The sequence below is a fragment of the Lissotriton vulgaris genome, chromosome 8 (assembly GCF_964263255.1).
Source record: "Lissotriton vulgaris chromosome 8, aLisVul1.2, whole genome shotgun sequence".
In the NCBI taxonomy this organism is placed as follows: Eukaryota; Metazoa; Chordata; class Amphibia; order Caudata; family Salamandridae; genus Lissotriton; species Lissotriton vulgaris.
In genome coordinates this window covers 1,122,275,906-1,122,297,578 of record NC_141696.1, presented here as the reverse complement: position 1 = coordinate 1,122,297,578, position 21,673 = coordinate 1,122,275,906, and the positions used below count along the sequence as shown (strand labels likewise).

The 21,673-nt window shown below is 42.2% G+C and overlaps 1 protein-coding gene across 1 annotated transcript in view; it reads left to right on the top strand.

Moving 5' to 3' along the window:
* The window catches only part of KCNRG (potassium channel regulator), a 40,126-nt gene extending 18,687 nt beyond the window's left edge, over positions 1-21,439 (top strand). The window contains exon 2 of the mRNA XM_086934949.1: positions 19,811-21,439. Coding sequence (XP_086791075.1) covers positions 19,811-20,063 — 253 coding nt within the window. The 3' untranslated portion in view covers positions 20,064-21,439. The remainder of the gene's footprint in view (positions 1-19,810) is intronic.
* The last annotated feature ends 234 nt before the right edge of the window (positions 21,440-21,673 follow it).

The following is a 21,673-nucleotide window of genomic DNA, read 5'->3' as shown; positions in this document are numbered from 1 at the left end:
TTACACTTGTTAGCCTTATTTGACTTGTATCCTTTCATTAAGTTCTTACGGACACCAAGTCATGTCATATACTCCCATTATTATCTACTCCAACCTCTTTCCTTTTCCTTGATTCAGGTCTTGGTTAGGCGCCCTTTAGTGGTCATTTTCCAATGTGTTATTTTGGATCTAGGGTGCTCCCCTCTTCCGACCTGCGAGCTAGAGGCCTCTGACACTGGAATCCCTAGAATCTTCAAGCCCTCCGATAGCTCTGTGACACGACGTTGTCTATTTTTAAATTCGAACGCTAGCCCAAAGGGATAAGTCCATCGGTACCGTATTTGCTCCTCTCGTACCTTCTCTGTAAGAGGACAGAAGGATTGTTGTCTCTGAAGAGTCGCATGCGCTAGGTCTTGGAAGAGCGCACAGCGAAATCCTTGGAACGTGATAGAGTCTTTCTTTCTGGACTCTTGTCGTATGGCTTGCTTGACCTTATATGAGTGAAGCTTAACCAGGATGTCTCGAGTGCGACGTAGCTCACCCGGCATTGCCGGACCCTCCCTATGGGCTCTTTTGATTTTCATTTTCAGTTGCTTGGGCCCAAGTACCTCCGCAAAGAGACTTTCTATGAACGCTTCCAAGTCAGGGCCCTCTGCTCTGTTCTCCAGGTCTCTGATACGAATATTGTCTCTTCTAGACCTGTTTTCCAGGTCTTTGTTCTTCAGTAGGGCCACTTGGAGTTGTGAGTGTAGAAGTTGTACCTTGTCGCTCGTTTCTGTTACTCTTTTTTTTCGAGCTATTGGGTTTGGGTCTCTGTTTCCATCAGTCGCTTTCCAATAAATCCGCATCCTGTTGTAGAGAAGCCATTTTTTCTGATAGGTCCGCTTTCAGTTGGTCCATGGAAGCCTAAAGGTCTCCTTTTAGCTCTGTGCGTAGTTCCAACTCAAAGTCTTTTAGGGAAACTAGTAGATCTTCCTTGGTCAGGGCCATGTTGAAATCAGGATTCTCTATCTCTTTTACTTGTTTCTTTTCTGCAGGCACAAAATAGCTAGATACCTTCGAAGTCGAATTCTTTGGTAGCATAGATGCAGTCTCTGCCATGGCCAAGGGACTTCATGGTTTCCTTTGCTTCTTTAGTGTACTCCCACCCCGCCTCTGTGCTTAGCCGCTGGTAAGTCTCTGTGGGTCCACAATTTGTTGCTGATCCCCTCACCCACGTAGTAGGAGAGACTTCTTATGCAGAATACCTTTTTATGGCGGCCATCTCAGGGTCAGGCATCAGACGTTGCTCATGACTTTAGAGGTGGGGGCTGCATTCATTGAACCATTTCACATTTATGTTGCCAGATGCCCCACTAGCTTCTTTGTTGATTTCAGGCTTGATCAATAGAGTCTCCCTTTAAGGAAATGTCTTTTTGGGCCCCCCTCCGCCATATTGGAGTCAGGCGGGGTGGGTCTGGATCCCCCACCATCTTGCTGGTGCCTCATGTGTCCCTCAGTGCCTCCTTTTGACCGGCGCGGGGCCTGGTACTTGTTTTTTTTCCACGGGATTCCCCCACTTACCTTCCTTTGCTTTGTTACTCCCCCCGGCCTCTCAGTACACTCTGGAGCTCACCTCTGCGTCACCGGGTGCTTATTTGGGACCCCACCAGCTTCCCCGCGAGTGCAGACCTTTCAAACTGCTCTCCGCTGGGGGGCCGGCTGCAACGATCCACACTCCGGGGCTCCCGGGCACAGCAGGAAGCCCAGCTTCAACTTGCTCAGCCAGTCATCACCATCTTGTTCCGCAGTCCTCGTCTCCAAGCTCAGGACTTTTTCTTGATGGTGGGCGCACTCTCGCTGTTCCCACTGCGCCTCCTCAGGACTCCGATTCTTTATTCTTGCATTTGTGCAGTTTAAGGGCTACGTTGGGGCTGTAGAGATGCCCTAGACAGCTTTACGGTGACGGGGCCTACACGGATTGGGTCTGTTTGGCCTTCTTGCGTAGTCACGCTCCCAGAAAATGACTATACCTTTAAGAATCTTCGATTTGTTAACATAAAATTCAGGCATTCATTGGATATATCATCTGACAAAGTCAAATTGTAGTGTAGTTCCTATTTCCCTAATAGGCTCTGCGCATTGGAATAATATACATTATAGGTTTGGCATAGGACTAAGGTCAGTATGCCCCTTTTGAGTATATTAAACTTAATTACTTTGTGTGCCAGCTAACTCAGAGGCCATTAGAAACTCCTTGTAAACAAGAAGGGAGTGGTTTCTGGCAACTGCATAAACATGACAACTTTGTTTCCCTTTAGAATCGGAACACTCTCAGAATCGTGGAAACAATAGATAACAGTTTCACTCAGCTAATTGTGCATGCTTAGTTTCTTCAGAGTTACACAGAAAGAATAGAGGGGTGTTTCAATAAAAAGGATTTATTGAACAGTATTATTTCTCGTGTAAGAGATATGAGCTGTTACAATCATAAGACAGTATGCAAGATATATTATGTACAGCGTAAGCAGTAGGAAGAAATAATACTGCGCTAGCATTATCTTTTAGCTATGACACGTATATTCATATACATAAATAACATACGCTAAAAATGCGATTACTCATAAGATGCTTCTCTAGCTAGTTCTACCCCAATTTACCTAAGTGTAGTACAAGGTAAGAAGTCGGTGTTGTGGGCTATAGTAAGGTAGGGTATAATTTGTATGCTAAGTTTGTATGCCAAGAGTTCCTCTAGGTTCTAGTCAGCTCAATACCTTGAGAATGAGAGAGGCGGGAATCTCTTTCCGGATCTCGAACTCTAACACCCCATGAAGGGAGTCAGAACACTGGAAGCTGGATTCTCTGCGAGCAGGGATGACAGCGTCTTGTCAGTGTGTCAGACCGGGACACAGGCTCCTCTCCGCCTACTTGCTTGGGCAAGGGAAGGTATATTTATACCTGGTAGGTGCCTTGGAATGTTAGCATTGACGTAAAGTCGGGCAGAGGATGACGTCAGGAATGAATTTCAGGGGTGTGGAATTTTTGTATAAATGTACTTGTCCAATGGGCAAAATGTTACTGAAATCTACTTGTCCTGTAAAGAAATCCACTCGTCCAACATAATACCAATTTCAGTTAGCTGGCATGAACAAGTGTGCTATTTGTATATTTCGAAAATAAACATTTCAATCTGTATTTTTTCGTAAATGTTAACCCCAGAACTTTTCTGGTATAGAAATCATATTGTTAGTGACCTATTAATTTGGATGTACTTCCTTAATTTTGGAACCTGTGGTTCAAAAGTTCACAAAGATCCATGCAGTAGGTGCATTAATCCCGGTATCAATACACTAACTGACAGAGAATACTATGAAGGCCCTCAGCACAAAGCAGACAGAGGAGGTACATGGCGAATATGCTATGGTGTGGCTGATAGATTTCCTGAGGTATACGAAGAAGAGAGAGACAAGATTCTGGTTACTAACTTATGTGTTGGAAATACAACCTAGCCCACGGCAGCCAGTGGACTGAAAATAGTGACCTGACTCTGAGTTGCTGCATTTCTTCTAATTGGCAGTCTGGCAGAAGTGTGAGATAGTGAGAGAGAGAGAGAGACAGATAGAGAGAGAGACAGTAAGAGAGAGAGAAAGAAAAGTGTGTGTGTGTGAGAGAGAATGAAACACGCACAGAAACAAACAACGACCACCAGTGACAGACAGATTTGCACACACTCTGACAGATAGATAGAACACACGCTCACAGACAGCAGATAGTTAAAGCAGAAATGACCGCACATTTGGCGCATAGGGGATGCCTTGGGTATTTGTCTTTGTCCATATTGCCCTACAATGGCTTTCAAGCTGAACTTTATTACCCCAGTAAGTTCCCCGTGCCAAGGCTCCCCGCTGCCTTCACACTTCTGTCTACCTTAGAGAAGTCACACTGCTTGGGATTAAAAAGGTCCCATTTTTATCTGGGAACTAAATTAGGCGCTCAACAAAGTTTTACCGTGGTCGAGTTTCCAAGAATGCTCTCTTTCTGAGGGGATAGATGTGCATTTTTCTTTCTCTTCTGAACATTTCTCAAAAAAAAGTCAAGAATAAACTCTGTCATCGCAAGTTCCCAGTGAGTGTTACAAAAAGCATCACACTGTTGTGTTTGTGTATATAAAATATTAATATGTGGTTTAACTAAGTGACACGTCTAAAAAGAATATGCCATGCTTTTATTATTCACTTGCTGGTTTTGTCCGATATTGTAGACAGGTTATTAATGTATTTTACGTTCTTCTGATTCTGAACACTAATTGGCGACTACAGTCTACGTTGGAAAAAGGCATGAAAAGTAATATTTGTGGGAATGCATTTTTTTGGGCATACATATATAGAGCGAACTCGACCCGAAGGTATTGATTGGAGCACTTTTCATGAGCACCGTTTACATTACAGATTCAGGTACGGGGAGATTAAGTGATTTAGGGCCATATGTATCAAGCTATTAAGCATTCGCAAAGGCCGAAATTCTGCGAATTTCGGCCTTTGCTAATGCTAAATACCTAAATGATATGTATGAAACATTTTTGCATCAAAATAAGGAATCGCAAAAATTGCTATTCCTTATTTTGCGATTGCACTTAAGGAATCGCAAATTTTGCGATTCCTTAAATGTAATGTATCAAAGAAAATAAATGCAAAAAATGCCATTAAGGAATCACAAATTACCACCAACTTCTAGTTGGTGGTAAGTTGCGAATTCTTTTAATAAAGCTTTTTTCAAACAAACCAAAGGTGCCATATGACGCCCATACATGCCCTTAGGGCATGTATGTGCGCCATATTCCCCCAAATGTCTTTTTCAGGGGTGCAGCAGGGTGTTCTTGAGACACCCCTGCACCCTTGAAAAAATTCCTAATTTGCGATTAGCTAATTGCTAATCGCAAATTGCCCCTTCATTCCTATGGGCCTCCTGGCCCATAGAAATGATTGGGTAGTTTGCGATTAGCAATTTGCTAATCGCAAATTAGGAATGGTAAGGAATCGCTATAAAAAAGCGATTTTGTACATACATACCGTTTTGCGAATTCCAAAGAGCGTTTCCTTAAAATTCGCTATTTGGAATTCGCAAAACGGGACTATGATACATATGGCCCTTTGCCCCGAGGCTCGAACCCTGGTTTCCAGCACCAAAGTCGGCAGTCGAGCCGATGGGCCACATCTTCTCCCCTTGCATTTGCATTAGAAAACAAATAATATATCGGAATTTCAGTGATATATTGTCCTGGCTTATGCTGCGAAAATAAAATATCCACGTTCTAGGATCGCATTAAATCCTTTACTTTACGCAGCGGCTCAGCGCAACTGGAATAGTAAAGCATCAGGCATAGTAACAGCCCCTCCCGAACGGCCCTTTTGTTCACAGCAGTGGTGGGCCTGCACAGAAGCCACCTCGCCATTGATACTACTTGCAAGATCACCGTAGTAAGTACTCACAATGGGTGCAAGCGTCCGTGGGGCTTCTCCCCTTCAAAGAAGTTCAACTTGAGGGAGGGAAAGAAACCTCCAGCTACTAGATGGTCTCTGAGGCCCCGAAGCATGTCTCTGGGGACACACAGGAAGAAAAGTGTTGTCCCGAATCATGCTGCTACCTATGGCCAATAGCAGCACAGAGAGGCACCCTCATGCTTTATTTACCAATGGAAATCAAAATGTTTGTCATGGAGGCGGGCTAGTTTTTCCTCAGACAACACGGGCCTTGGGCCAGTCCTCCAATCACAGGCCTTTGCAGATGTTCAAAGGTTATGAGATTTGTTTAAGTAACCTTCATTGGCTGTGAATACTAAAGTATCTCAGCTCATCCCTTTGCTGCGTCATTTTAATGTCTAGTTGTCCGTGGGACAAAATAGACATTTGATCTTCTTGTCCCCTATGTAAAGCGATATAAATCCCCTACCCCTGAACTCTTAAGGAATAGGCGTTCATGCATATTAAATGAGTTCTAGGAGAACTCAATTATCCTGGGCTAGGTAATCTCCCAACAGCTTAAGGGTCTGGTTTCTAAGAACTCCTGGTGTTGTTAGGATGGACGGATATAGGTGACCATGCCTGTATTTCGATAGCATGGCTAATGCCTAAATAAGGACTGGGATCTTATGCCTATATAAGGGCAATGCGAATTGTGCCTATATAAGGACATGTATCAGGCATTGTTTAGACCCCCACTTCACGCAGAGCACTATATCGGCTACTCCCCCCCCCTTTCTCTTCCCCCCCTTCCTTGCCTCCCTCCCCTGCCCCCCCGCCCGTTGCATAACTGGCTAGTCACGCTGAGCAGCCCCCACTGCTGATACAGTACCGCGCGTGACCACCCCCCTGACTGTCCCGTGGGCAGTGCACATACACACACACACTGTTCGATATCATTCAGTCTTTTGTTTTCTGCATTATGTTTACGTTGTTATTTACAGTTTTCTGGTTGCTCTCAGGAAAGGGCTTGAATGTATATTGCACTGTTGACAAGCTTGACTTGCCTTGAACTAGGGATGAAGCTTAGTGAGTGTTCCGCACTGGAAACCTCACTAATATGATACAAAGACACAAGTACTAAATCATGAGATTTGCCACTACCGCTTCATATGTACCACATAACACGACCGTGCCCAACGATTCTGTCAAGTCGGTCTGAATACTTTGCTTTTCTTTTCGCTCCCTATTGTCATGTTAATTTATGCAAGAGTACAACTGTTGCGCAATATACCATTTATCCTGTATTGCGGCTAGGTCACCTATTCCAGGTGTACTAATGCTGACCAACTGAATCTGCAGTGCCAATGTTCAGACAGACAGAAAATGGACATGAGACCAACCAACGTGACATTTGATATCTTGAGCCTTAGTTGCAAGTTGTTCTAAAAAAATAATGAAAATACTAGACCTATGTCCTGTCCGACATGTGAACCAATTGCTAACAGGTACACTTCAAGGTGTTATGCCGCCAGGCCCCAGGGTTGTCGGCTAAAAGGCTGTGTCTACATCTGACAGCATTGATGAGCAAACACAAATGTTGCGGCCGGCCCATGGGGTTGTAGGCCTTGTGCTGTGTCTTCCTACAAGTGTACAATAAAGGTCTTTAAAAATAAAAAAATAAGGACATGTATTAGGAAAACCTATATATGGACACCTAAAGCGGAATAAAACTAAATCATCAAATCAAAGCATCAAAAAGTCTTCATTAAATTCGAGAATATATCAGAATTTCCAAAGTAGGTGTAACATCAAGCTAGACAGTGCTGATGGTGTATTGCACAGTGGCTGGTGAGTGGGTAACTCTGTGTTCTAGTGGAACAGTAATTACCAGTATCCATATTGGTTCTGAATGTTGATGTTTCGACCCTAAGCAGGCAAGATGTCCAAGGGTCTCTTCAGGACAGAAGTAGATTTTCAGTCAGTCATAACCTACAAAAATGGAGAAAGTCCAATGAGACCATGGTCGGTGAACAAAGGCAGCAGATATGAAAGAGAGAGAACAAAAAGCACTACTCAGATGTTTGGGAAACCTAAAATAGAACATTCTGTTTAAACAATTAAACAGAACAAGAGTGCAGCCACCTGTAATTGGAAAGTCCAGTATTTGGGATCCACAGGTGAAGGGAACATCTGTGCCTTACTCATAAGGTGAAAAAGATAACAAATTATTCATGGAATGGAGCATCCTGGATTATTTGCTAGGTAAGTGGCCGAAAGAAATACTAAAAGCAAGGTGACTTCATAGCAGAAGTAAGACATCAGTCCTCCACGGCTAAAAGATAGAGAGCCAGGACCGGCTTACCATAAAAAGCACACTAAATAATCAGCGATGTGATCTTCTATGGAGACTAGAGGGCTCAGTCAAAATGGCGTATGGGGAGACAAAGCATGCCTTATGAAAGATAGCAAAACCAAAGGGGATGATGGGCGGAGTGTTGAACATTGCAAGCACTCACCCCTAGTCAACTGATCTGGGTTTAATCCATCATCATTCTTTAGCCCACTCCGCCACCCCAGTTCAGACATGGCCGAAAACAAATCAGTCTGACCCTGTGCCTCATGGGAACAGTCCAGCCCGAACTGCCAAGCCATATCTTCCCTGGACCGGAAACAAGCATCCTGGCACTGTTTTCTGGCTAAACAGCCATCATCAGTCAGGCTAGCTTGAATCCAGTGGCAAAGTGAGCAAGGGACCCAAGTCTGGACATACCCTGTCAACTTAGGGCGAACAAAGCAAAACCAAAGGGGATGATGGACGGATTGTTGAACATTGCAAGCACTCACCCCCAGTCTACTGATCTGGGTTTAATCCATCATCATTCTTTAACTCACTCCGCCACCCCATTTCAGACATGGCCATATGCAAATCAGTCTGACCCTGAGCCTCGTGGGAACAGTCCAGCCTGAACAGTCAAGCCATATCTTCCCTGGACCGGAAACAAGCATCCTGGGACTGGTTTCTGGCTAATCAGCCATCATCAGCCAGGCTAGCTTGAATCCCGTGGCAAAGTGAGCAAGGGACCCTCGTCTTGGTATACCCTGCCAGCTTGGCAGTTCGGGCTGGACTGTTGCCATGAGGCACAGGGTCAGACTGATTTTCATATGGCCATGTCTGAACTGGGGTGGTGGAGTGAGCTAAAGAATGATGATGTATTAAAATCAGATCAGTTGACTGGGGATGAGTGTTTGATTTGCTCAAACGCTCCGTCCATTATTCCCTTTGGTAGCGCTTTGTGAAAGATAGCAGCATATTTGTGGACACAAGGGCTGTCTTCTATGTGTACATATTAGTGCCAAAACTTAGTAGAAGTAGAGCTAGAATAAAATACTGAAATAGTCTCAGTGCAACCGAAGAATCACAATGAAATTGTCAATCAGACTTTCACAACAAATTGTTAAATTGACAACCTCATAAACAATGCATACAATAATAATAATGTTACAACAGACATAGTAGTAGTCAAAATAGATATCTTATTATCATTTATCAAGGAGTATATAACAGAAGGCAGTAACATGAACAAGCAGCTTGATAAATGAGCGTCATGTACATATCGAAAGTCTTATATAGCACATCTTCTATAGGTCTGTAAACAAGAAACTGTTTACTCATGGTTGCAATGCTACTCATTTCAGAAGCCTCAATTATACAATTTTCATTAGTCTTTTAATGCTAAATTCAACAACATTCTCTGATAGCAAGAGAGTTGCATGTACAGATACTCTGGCGGTATGACTTAACATCAGCGAGATTGGTATTCCTGGGACTAAGTATGGACACATAGCAATTCATTTTTTGCAGCAGCTTGTAGACTTATTACATAACAGTTGTGGAATAAAAACAATCCCACAACCCAGCCTATATTTTATTAAGTGTTTGGGGCACCCCCTTATTATTATTTTTTTTTAAACAAGACGTATTTGTTCTTGAGGGCAGTTTCTGCCATTTGAACTATGATTTCAGTAGGCACACTGGTGGTCTGAAGGACTTTAAGTACACATTGTAATGCAGAATCCAGGAAAATGTTTGTATACAGATTCCACATCCAGTGTTAACAAGATGCCTTGTTTGATTTCAAACTCAAGATCTTCAGACTAGCTAATGAAGTCCAACCTATCTTGGAAAATGTAGGGGATTGATGACACCAGTGTTTTAATTTAAAAAAATCAATGTATAAACAGATTTGTTCACCTATTAGCCCACAGCCTAATACTGTTAGGCATCCTGATGCATTCACAGAATCTTTGTGGATCTTTGGTAAAGTATATATTACTTGTGTTGTGGAATGGGGTATATTCACGAACTGGTGTTCTTTAACACTAATCCAGTGATGCGTAAGCGCCACATTACTACAGGCCTGTATCAGCTCCTGTATGTCATGTAGTGGGTTCTTACTCGGTTTCAGATAAGATAATGGTCAGGAAGTTCTTGTTGGTGTAGTATCTCCATCTCATATTTCAAAGTGTCTTGAATGGCAATTGGGTTCCCAACCGTCTGCAAGTTTTATAGTAATCATGCAGTTGTAGTATCTTGTCTTGCTCATTTTGGAGATATTATTGCATATATTGGTTCTGATTCTGAAGTAGGTTAATTTGGTTGAGAACAATGTTCTCAAAATGCCAGAATTTCTGCAGGCATTATATGAGCTGGGGGATTGAAGTTGAACGTTAGCCTTAATTCAGTAGTATCTGTGTCAATCATTTGAGGCTGGAGTCTTATTTTATGGTGAAAATAAAAATGGCATTCTGCTTTAATAGAATGAAGTCTGGCTTTTCTGTAATGCCAACGTCCAATCCCCTACTCAGTATCAACTATGTATCATGGATGAGTATGAACGGATGTTGAATATATAAGTTTTGATGCTCTTGTTGGTGTTAGGTACCAATTGTAGTGTTGGTTCTCCACCGGTCATTTTCCAGGTTTGGTATTGATCTGTATACCATTCGCTTACATATCTCACCCCTCTTTCTACCTCTTCCACTCTGTCTTACCTGTCCTAAAACGGCTGAGCTAGTGAAGGATTATGCAGAATAGAAGTAGTGTTTAGACTGGTTTGTAGGGAGGAGATTGTCCTTGGTTGTTCTTGGTTCTCCTAATCTATAGAGAATCAAAAAGGTCACTGTTTTTTATTGTTTCTGTCTCTGTTCAAGGGCTCAAGCTTCATGGTTGTGTTTTCTCATGTGTTTAATAGTCTTCCCTTAAAAATAATATATAGCAGTAGTTTAAGTTAATGTAATGGAACTCCTCTATTATATGTTGTAAATTGTCAAGGCTGCTTTAGTGTTGCTAATTGTACTGCTATATTTGCTCTTTTGTTCAGCGGCATATGAGTCCTTCCTTATTTTAGGTAGTTATATCAATTTAAAGTAACTTTTAGTAGCTGTAACAATTGTCGACGATAAAGTTAAGTTTCTTCTAAATTTTGGTTAGCTTGTTCGTTTCTACTCTGTAGGCCTAGGGGGCTATACTCTGTTAAGAGTTTGCGATGTAGTTCTTCAGGAAACATTTTCTTTGTGCAGTTTGCATACAAGTTGTAATCTTGATTTGGGCACATATGGGAACTTATTCTCGTTTTTGAATTTGCAGGCCCCTCATGGGGGCCTAGCACTATTTGGAGACGTCTCTTGGCACCCTAAGTTCCTCTTTTTGACTTTTTGACTTTGAATCTCGGATGGTGGTATTTTAGGTAATATAAAAGTTCCTCATTTTTGGCCAATTATTAGCCACTTGGACTCAAACACAGAGGGCTGTCACTCCTTAAACCAGGGGCACCAAGGAACTAGGGTCAAGCACAGATGCATCTATCGTAGCATTCTTTCTGGCACTTCACCCAAGTGACTCGGCTTGCAAACACTGTAATAGTAAAAGAATCACTACTGGAAGAGTCCTGGAATCTGTCAAGAATTTTCAGTGCTTCCATCCATAGGGAATAGATATAGCGCTAACTGTCCATTAGGTTTATTGAGTATTTACTACTGCAATGGAGTATCTAAGGTCAAGACCATGTACCACATCTTTGGCTCCAATCATTAGCGCATTTGGCTTTGGTCTCACCTCCTATGCGGATGACACGCAAATTGTGGTGTCTCTGCTTCCAGGAAAGGAGGTGGGCATAGATAAACGTTTCCAGGATTGTATGGAATCTGTTGGCAGCTGGATGGCGGAAAATTGCCTAAAGTTGAATTCAGGCAAGACAGAAGTTATACTATTTGGGAATGACACCAATTTCTGGAACTCAAACTGGTGGCCGTCTTCCATGGGTTCTCTCCCTATACCCATGAAAAAAGTGAAAAACCTAGGAGTAATAGTAGATGATAGACTGAATTTTGGTGACCAGGTAAATGCAGTCTCCTCTTCAACAGCGTATGTTCTTAAAAAAGTGAAAAAAATACTACAGTTTTTACCATCTGACTGTCGGCAAACAGTGGTTACCGCACTAGTCTTATCTAGGCAGGATTATTGCAACAGTCTCTATTTAAATATTCAGGAACGTTTTATGAACAAACTCTAAAGGCTGCAAAATGCTTCTGCCAGGCGACTTACGGGCACACCCAAGCGTGATTCAATCTCCAAAGGAATCAAAAAACGACACTTGCTCCCGGTGAGGAATCAAGTGCGTTTTAAATCTCTTTGCACCGTATTTAAAGCACTCCAAGGAACAGGACCCGACTACCTACAAAAACAGTTTAAATGGTACATACCTAAAAGAAACCTTCGATCACTAGGAGCCAAGCTGGTTACAGTCCCAGCCACAAAAAAAGCAACGTGGGGAGGCCGAAGCTTTGTCTTCGGGGAAGCCAAAGCTTGGAATGACCTTCCTGTCCACCTTAGAAATGTCAGATCTTTTAGCCTTCATGAGGGGTTTGAAAACTTGGCTTTTTGACAAGTAACTCTGTTTTGGCTGCTTTTACTGAAAGGATAGGTAACTAGCGTCAGGACACCCGTGGGTAACCGCTGTGCTCAATAAATACCCGTAACATAACATATGTTACTGACTCAAAGTTCTTTAGTTTGAGGTACAGTTCCATCATTGTCACTGCCTTGACAGCCACTAAATATATTTACATATATATATTTTTGTAAACTGTATTTTATTCATTTTAATCAAACAAAATATACAGTGTGTGTTGACAGTGCCAGTCACAAACCAGAGTTGAGTATATAACAGAGGCAGCTATAATCAAAGAGTACACAATATCCTTGAGTGGGATTGTTTACATCCAAGGTCTCTTCGAGGCAACTATACTAAGAACCAAGACAACGAGCAAAACATCGTACAAGGGAGCATCATTACACACTTAGTCATCTGGAGAAGAACAGATGCAAAACCTTAATTTTTACTCAATCCTCCAACTCAGAATCATCCTCAGGGGACCAATCTTCAGCTTCCTGAAACAAACCCAGCAATTTAGCTCACATTATAGCCTCATCCGCCCCCTCATCAGTGCGTGATATTCTCACGTGTTGTTCTTCCGCCACCCCCATTCCAACAGGTCTTGTAACCTGTGTGACAACAGCTGGACCATCACGCCCATCCATCCATCTCTTTGCCAGTAATAAGGCTAGCTGGGCCAGTTTATAAGGGATCCTGAATCCCGTGGGGCATACCACCACTCCCAGGAGACAGTAGAGCGGCGAAAGTGGAACATGAATCCCGGTGGCCAGCTCTACACGTGGCACCACCTGCGCCCAGTAGGGTTGGACCGGAGCGCAGACCAACGCCAAATGTAAGAAGGTGGCCCCAACCACCCCACACCGCGCACAAGCAGCTCACCTAGTAGGGTCTATTTTATTGAGGCTGTATGAAGTGATATATGTACGATGCAGGAAATGAAAGAGCAGTAGTTTAAACCTGTTGTTACAGGACACGGTATGGACACAGCCCAACACACTCTCCCAGTCTGAATCCGAGATGGGTGTACCTAACTCTCTCTCCAGGTCCCACGCGCAGTAAATTGTCGCGTTTGCTTATCATTCCTTAGCGCTCTGTAAAAGTGGGTGATTAAGTGGCGAACCTCTCTCCAACTGATAAGACCATCTAGGACCCCAGATAAACGAGGAGCCGCGGGGAAATCCACCTAGAGCCCCTTCGCCACACTATCCAATTTAGTGTAATGTAAAAAATGGGCTGGTCCTATCCCAAAACTGTCCGGTTCCTCCTGAAATGATATGAAGCTGCCCCCGGATAAATATCCCCTGTTTACAGACATTCCCCCGCCTATTCTCCATAGACATAGTGGTGTCAATGTTCCTAAAAGGCGCCAGAACCTACATTTTTAACTCCCGTAGAAAAGGGCTCTACAGATTACTTTCTGGACCACTTTTTCCTATATTTCTGCTGTTTGTGTAGCGAAGTACGGAACTGAGAACTCCGACCTGTCTCCTCGCATCAACAACTGGGGCAGAATATCAGCCCCAAACTCGGTCCCCAGAAGTCGTTTCTTCCAATTATCTGACTCTGTGAGCCACTGAGCTGCATGCTGCAAGTGTGCAGTGAAATAGTATAACTGCACATCAGGGACCACCAATCCCCTATCCTCCAAGTCCTTCTTAAGTGTCACAATTGCTTCCCTGCTGCACTTACTCTCCCAAAGGAGAGTCACCAACCGGCTATCCAGCCTACGGAAGAACTGAAAGTTCTGCACGAGATACAGGCAGAGGGGGAGGTAGACCATTTTGCCACAGCTGCCCTAGCCCTCACAGATAGTGGAAGCCTTAACCTAAACTTAATGGAGTTCCCAGGCCTGCCAATTCCCTATCTACATTCTGGAACTGGTGCTGGGTTTCAGTATGTGTGACCCAAATCCCCAAGAACCGAAATCCATCCAATTCCTACCAGAGTCCCACAGCTAGCAACTGGTTCAGCGGCTTCCCAATCAAAGCTCGCAAAGGGAACAATAATGAGTTGCGGACATTAATCTTAAGACCCGAGACCTCAACAAAGTCATACAGGACCCCCATCAGGATCAGAACAGACTCCCTGGGCGAGCACACATACAGCAATGCATCCTCCGCATATAACTAAACAATGTGGATGACATCCCCCACTTTGATACCCTTGGGTCCTAGCTCGGCATGCAATAGCAGCACAAGAGGCTCAATTGCCAAGGCAAACAGTAGGGCTATGAGAGGGCATCCCTGGCGAGTATCCCGCCCCACCAGCCAGGCTTCAGAAACTTCACCCCCACTCTGATGCGTGTAGACGGGTCAGTGTACAGTAGTTATAGCCAAGCACAGAAGTTGGGTCCAAACCCCGTACCCTGCAGTACCGCCATTAAAAAAGGCCCGCTCCACTGTAACAAATGCCTTTTCGAGTTCTAGTGAAACCAAGGCCTTGTCCCCCTCCAACGCGTCATGCAGCTCATGGCCTAGCCTATGGAGGTTGTACGGGTTGCTATGTGCCGGCATAGAGCCACATTTGTCCTCCAGGGCCAGGTCTCAGGCCTCTCCCCTGAGCCTTGTCGCCATTATTTTACATAACACCTTAACATCGGTATTGAGCATAGTGAGGGGTCTATATGAGGACTGGTCCAACGCATCAAACACACCACCCCCTCAGCCACTAAATATTTACGATACATTTTAAATGTAATTTACAAATACTTTAAACCCCCCATTTCCACCCTACATCTACAGCAGTCTTTTCTAATTAAAGTAAAATTAATGCAATTATTTAAGTTTCATTATATTATTTAATTAACCATATCTTAAGTCCTATTGTAACTTTAGTTCTAAATAAAATAAAATTAATTGCATTTACTAAGCTTAACATGAATCTTATACCAATCCAACCCTTGGTTATTTTATATAAAAATTACATTAACTGATTATCCTTAACCTAGCCCTAATACTATTCCTGTTTTTCAATGATGTATTCCATTTTATTATTTTTAAGTAAAAGCTAACCTAACTGTAATCCTAACCACAACCCTTAATTCATGTAGATTACTTTAAATCATATTAAATCATTAACAATCATTTATTTCAGTTGAGATTCGATACAATAAGTAACACCAACCCTTAATTAATTTTAAATGATTTAATTTTTAAAAATTCAATTAGCCTTAATTCTTAAATAATTTCAATTGTATTAAATTAATCAAGTAACCTAACCTTAAGGCCGACTCATTAATTTAAACTAAATATAAAGACATTATTTCCCTTAGCCTGATGCCTTATTTAATTTTTACAAAATCAGCCTAACCTCTTAATTAAATTAAAGTACAGTAAGAGTAAATTAAATGTTCTTGAACAGTACACTGCTGTAGTAGGTGCTGTGGGTTAGGCTTTATCATGGGACTTATTTAGTAAGACAACAGTGGTCCTTAACGTATCAGGTACTCAAAAACGAATTAATTATAGACAACAATGTGTGCTATAAGCAGAACAAGTGTCCAGCCAGGCACTACATTTAATCAATATAAGGAAAGTTAAAGGATTTTTGTGTGGGGGCCTACAAACGGCCCCCACAACAATATCGGCAAATGGAGCACCTACTCACCACAGTAGGCACTCTAAAGTATTGTAGACACTCCGAACAGCATCTCGACCTAGTCACGTTTAATAAGTTCTTTCCAGAGGTCGCTGATATCCTCCTTCCTTGCACACCCCTTACCGTCTACAAGCACGGATGAAAGGTTCTCCTTAAAAAGCATGGGCAGTAGACAAATCATGTAACAATGTATGTTTTCTACTCGTGTTTTGTTTGTTAAACAAGTGTTTCTTGCATTTATCTCTCCCTAATCTCTCAACAGGCTTGTAAACTAATATTCAGGCAATGCAATTTATAGTCCTGATGATGATCCTTGTATTGATGTGTTAAGGATCGAAACGCTGTCGACAATTGATTAGTCACACACTAGTCTCTCCATTGTGTTACCAATTGTGTGTTGACTATATTAGGATAGCTTGGTTTAGTTTTATCTGATTATCAGCATCCTTTCTCTTTCATTTTGCCTGAAAATACCCCACCCTTCCTTATTTCTGTTCATGTCTTATATGTACCGGATACAGGAGTGTATCCCACTGTATATTTGTGCACGAAAATCCTTTAACTTTCCTTATATTGATTCAATTTAGTGCCCGGCTGGACACTTTTTTTTGCTTATAGCACACATTGTTGTCTATAATTTATTTGTTTTTGAGTACCTGATACGTTAAGGACCACTGTTGTCTTACTAAAATTGTCACCCCAGGTCCTTAACTACCTAGAGGGTTCCCTTGTTGTCATATAACCTTATCATGGGACATAGTCCTGTAGCTTCTGCAACACATTTCACCCTTCTCTGGGATGAATTTCGTTTACCAAGAGACATTTTGAACAATGGGCATAAAAAGGACAGACAATGAAGCACTGAAGCATGCTACCTCATGTTATTGAGGGGCCGGCATCCCTTTAAAAGGAGTTCCCTCTCTCTACTTCACATTTCCGGACTTTGTCTTTATTACCTTGATATTTGGAGCTGATGGTCTTGTTATTTGTTTGAAAATCAATAAAAGATTTAAACCATAAAAGGGTTTTCCTCAGACCAGCAGTGCACATGCTGGGTCTAAAAATTAGTATTACAGACAGAAACATATTCAAGTGTCTGTCACAGACCAGCAGTAGTATCCTATAGCACATTCACTTACAATTTCTAGGAGGCGTAATTGTGGACCTTAATGACCTCCTCCCTTTTTAGAGTTGGTCCTTTGAAGCCACATTTGGACATCTTTAGGAACTGAGCTGCCAAATGCTATGATGACCCTGCATACCATTAGACAGTATTTCCCCAAAAAGAGAATTTTGCTTCATCTATGTCATTCTTGGTAACCGCTGGGAACCTTTTTCTGACCTTATTTAGACCCAGATGGACAAGGGGTATCCTCACCTTAAAACCAGATCTTGGGGCTGTGTCCCATCAGCTGTGCATGGTCACCATGATTCTGCAGCCATTAGAGTTGAGTGGCTACCTATTGCAGTTCTGGAGTTATTTAAAGTTGTGGGTGTCTCCTAACCTTACATTGCAGTTTCATGCTGTAACTAGTAGAAACTTTGGGAACAGCAGGTAGGTCCAAGCTTGTGCCCACACCAATCAAAGTTCACAACTCCAGTCACCCATTTTAGGAGCTACACCTCTGAAGTTTAGCTCCCTTGAAGTTCCAGCCTTGTAGTTCCTCATCACCCTTTGGTACCTTGTCTTGCTATGAAACGCCGAGACCAGTGGACTAAGAATGCCAGATTTTGTCCAACCTAGTTTAATCTATTACTGTTCTATCTTCCTTTAATCTGCATCAGTTTGATAAAAAGAAGAGTGATGGAATTCCCAAGTGTGACTCAATGGAGGCCTACTTCCTGTACCTCAGGTAGAAATGTGCAAAAATTGAGAATTTCTGGTGTCAGATAGCTCACTGATACTGTACCGATTCAAAAACCTCTTGGTCCAGCTAACAACAAAGGTGTGCTTATTTGGGCATGTAACCTATAAGACTACAAATAAGATGTATAAGAAGAGAGGGTAAATAATCTTACAGTTGGCAAAAAGGAGTACTATGATACATGGGATTGGCACTGTGGCCTTGTGAATTAGTGACTGGATGAGAGATGTGACAAATGGATTGAGGTGGAAGAAATACCTATAAGAATGTCACAAACAGAGAGGATTTGGTGGGCTGTCAAATGTATGCACAGGATTTATCAATTCACGTTTATTCCCGTGGAAAAATTATGTTTTGATGGAGAGGAATGTTCTTCCACTACACCAATGGACACCTTGTAAGTTCTTTGACAAATACATATTCACCTCTCTAGCAGTGTTCAAACAGAATGTTAATCTGTGTCATTCAGTATGGATTTGGAACTCTCTGTAACAATTTCCACACTATTTGTACCTACTGATTGAGGTGTGTGCACTTTCAAAATACCTCAACTCTATTATATTTCAGTTATTGAATGACTGACTTCTTACCACAGTGACTATGTTTGCCATGTTAATGCATGAACATTTTCATAGTTTAGTGATATAATGTACATTAATTAAAAAAAGGATTTTAATAACCATAAAAAGGAAATAATGTGCAGAACACAAACTACAATCTAAAATATAAAAAAGAAAATGGAGAGAAAATTAGCTATTCAGGATTGAGGACTGTAATAGTTTTTGACCCTACATTCCTCAAACTACTGTACCCTTTTTATGTTTGAGCCTTTTCGTATTTCCAAGTACATTTGTAGGCCTAGAACTGTTGCCTTGTAAAGTATTCTGTTTGTAATGGATATAATTTCATTTATATTCTTGCTACACTGTTTTATACATCAGCTGTCGAGCATGGACTAATTGTGTTATATTTAACTCAGTCTGTGTATTTCTGGTAATTTTTCAGCATCAGCTGTAGGACTGCACACGTAAGGCAAGGTTACTTTATATCCTACTTTTTGGTATGCACAATTAAATAATTTTTAATCCCAAGTTTTAGTTTCCTGATGAATTCTTACACTTGGGGGACCATTAGGATGGCGGGCGGATCGCCCCCGCCTGGCCGGCGGTTGCCTCTGCCGGCCTGGCGGGGGCGATCCGCCTGACATCCTTGCCGGAATGACCCCCCGCCATATTAGTATGGCGGGGGTCTGCAGCGGACGGAAAGACCGTCCGCCACTTTTCCGCCGCGTGTCGCCTTGCGACCGGAGCAGTAAAGGGTTTAGATGGTGGCGGTGTCTATCAGACATCGCCAGCCATATTACCATGGGCATTTTCCAATGCCTCATAGCCACCACGGAAAGGCATGCGGAGTCTATTTTCGGGGCCCGCACTCCGGGGTGTTGGGGTGGTGCATATGGGAAGTACCTATGGTACCCCCCTGCATTTCAAAGGACAACGTGGCAGGCACCGCGCAGTGCCTGTCACGTTGTGCTTTGAAATGCACAACTGTATTTTTGCCATTGCGGCGGGCGGTGCATTCAGCACCACCCGCCGAAATGTTAAAAATACAGGATGCGCTAAAGTCCGCCCGTCATCCTAATGACCCCCTTCGGCATTTACAGGGATCAGTTTAGCTATTGTTATTTGAACACTTATAAACTTTGAGACATCAGCCTCTTTGAACACTCTACACCAGTACAATTTTTCCCCGAGGTTAGCACTTCTAAGTTGTGTATGTTTTTTGCATACAAGTGATGACTGGAAGAACCTACTCCCTCTGACTGGGTGTGTTGGAACTCTCTTAATCTTTCAAGATTTTATGCTATCGACTTGTTTGGCTACAGTATTTTATGGGGTAATAGGAGAGAGATTTTGGTTAAAATAAAAATAACATACTACAAAACTACAATAATAACTTTGTTTTGCTCTAGGTATGTTTCGATAAAACCGGATGAGAGAAAACTGATTAATGGGACAAATGTACTAGGACTTATAATTGATATTCTACTAAAAGAAGGATTCCATTTGGTATGTTCCAGGACTGTATCGTCGGAAGAGAAAGTTGAATGCTACATGTTTGAAAGGATGAAAAGCCCTGACTTTTTTATTGTCACAGAAAATGACAAAATTGAGAAAAATGTTGTGACACAGTTCAAACAAACACGGGCCACCAGAAGGAGATAAAAGAAGATTTATCCAAAACTTTCTAGAATTGTGTAAGCACAACAGCATCTCAGGCTATTCTCTTGACTGCCTCCCATTGAGGTTCAAGTTTTGTTCATTTGGACCACAGAGCCTATGAACCACTATCTTCTTGAGCAAGGGGATATTTGTTTAACCTACTTCCAACTAAATTCCACACTGTCAACCAACGGAGGTTACTGCATCAACACTGCTGGACCACAACTCTTCACACCATTTCAGATTTAGGATCACCTGCTAGAAATGCAGAAGCCCCTAAGTGGTTGATTGTTCCACACCTGAAGCAAAACCGGAGAATTGAGTATTGTTTTCCTTTAATTGTTACTGTCTCTTATTTTACCATAAAATATGCTTCGTATTTTCACTTACTCCTACCAGTAAGTTATGCCTTTACTCCTAAGGGTAATAACTTCTGGACCAGCAAAAATTGTTGATGACAATGAATGTGTGCATGTTAGGAAAGACGAATGTGGTCGTAAAAATTTGAAAGTTCATTTATAAAATATATTTGTAATTAAATGTTCTACTTGAGAAATTGTGTAGACTTTATGATCTGTTCAGGCATGTTTTAAGTGAATGAGATACATGAATTCAATTCAAATGTGACAGGCCCCATTTGAGATGTTTATAAAAGCAATAGACCAATAACCCGTCTTGTACATCAGAGACTTGTTTTCTTGAAATCTGAACATATAAAAACATCTGCCCCATCATACTCCATCCTCTATCCCTAATTATTGAATATATTTTCATTGTACAAAGCAAGCTCCTTTTCTAATCTGTTTTGTCTTGATTATTTTGAAGGATTAATGGTGTTCAGTCCAATACTTTTATAATGCCTGTCAGATCAAGGATGCAATGCTTTCTGTCATGACATATCCAGAGGCTCTATACTACATTTACTCTGGAAATCATACAGTTTCAAAGAAATACACCACACTAATTTATTCTTTAGTTTTACCAAGCCCACCACTTTTGTATCGTTCACATTTTTTTTAATAAAAAGAGAATGCGGTTCACTGATTGTCTTTACATTATCACCACTGGGAATGATTCTTTTCACAAAGGGCTTCCATTCTAAATAATGACACGTTTACTAGTTTAAGTCACCTGAAAATGTAAACTATTATTTATGTTCCAAGAAATATCCATGAATCTTTTGCATTTAATTTACTTCACAAAAAAGGAGCCTGTACAACAGTGGCCTTAAATGGATAGCTTGTGAAGTAGTTGTAGGTTGTGTGCTGTCAGTAAGTAGCTCTTGGACGCTGAGCCGGTCTTGTGTCACCTGTGGCACAATGCTACCTATTCCTGCCATAGTGGGGGCCATCCATATTTATAATGGTGATTGTCTTGACATAGGGGCCTATTACGATGGAGGATTTTCCGCATCCTCCGGGCCGGCGGAAGCCACCGCCGGCCCGGAGGATGCGGAAAATCCTCTGCGGACCCACCAAAGACCCACCGCCACATTAGGATGGCTGGTGGGTCCTGGTTTCCGTCCGCAGCTTTTCCGCCGCGGTTGGCTTACAACCGCGGCGGAAATGCTCTAATATGGTGACGGTGTCTCTCAGACACCTGTCAGCCAGATT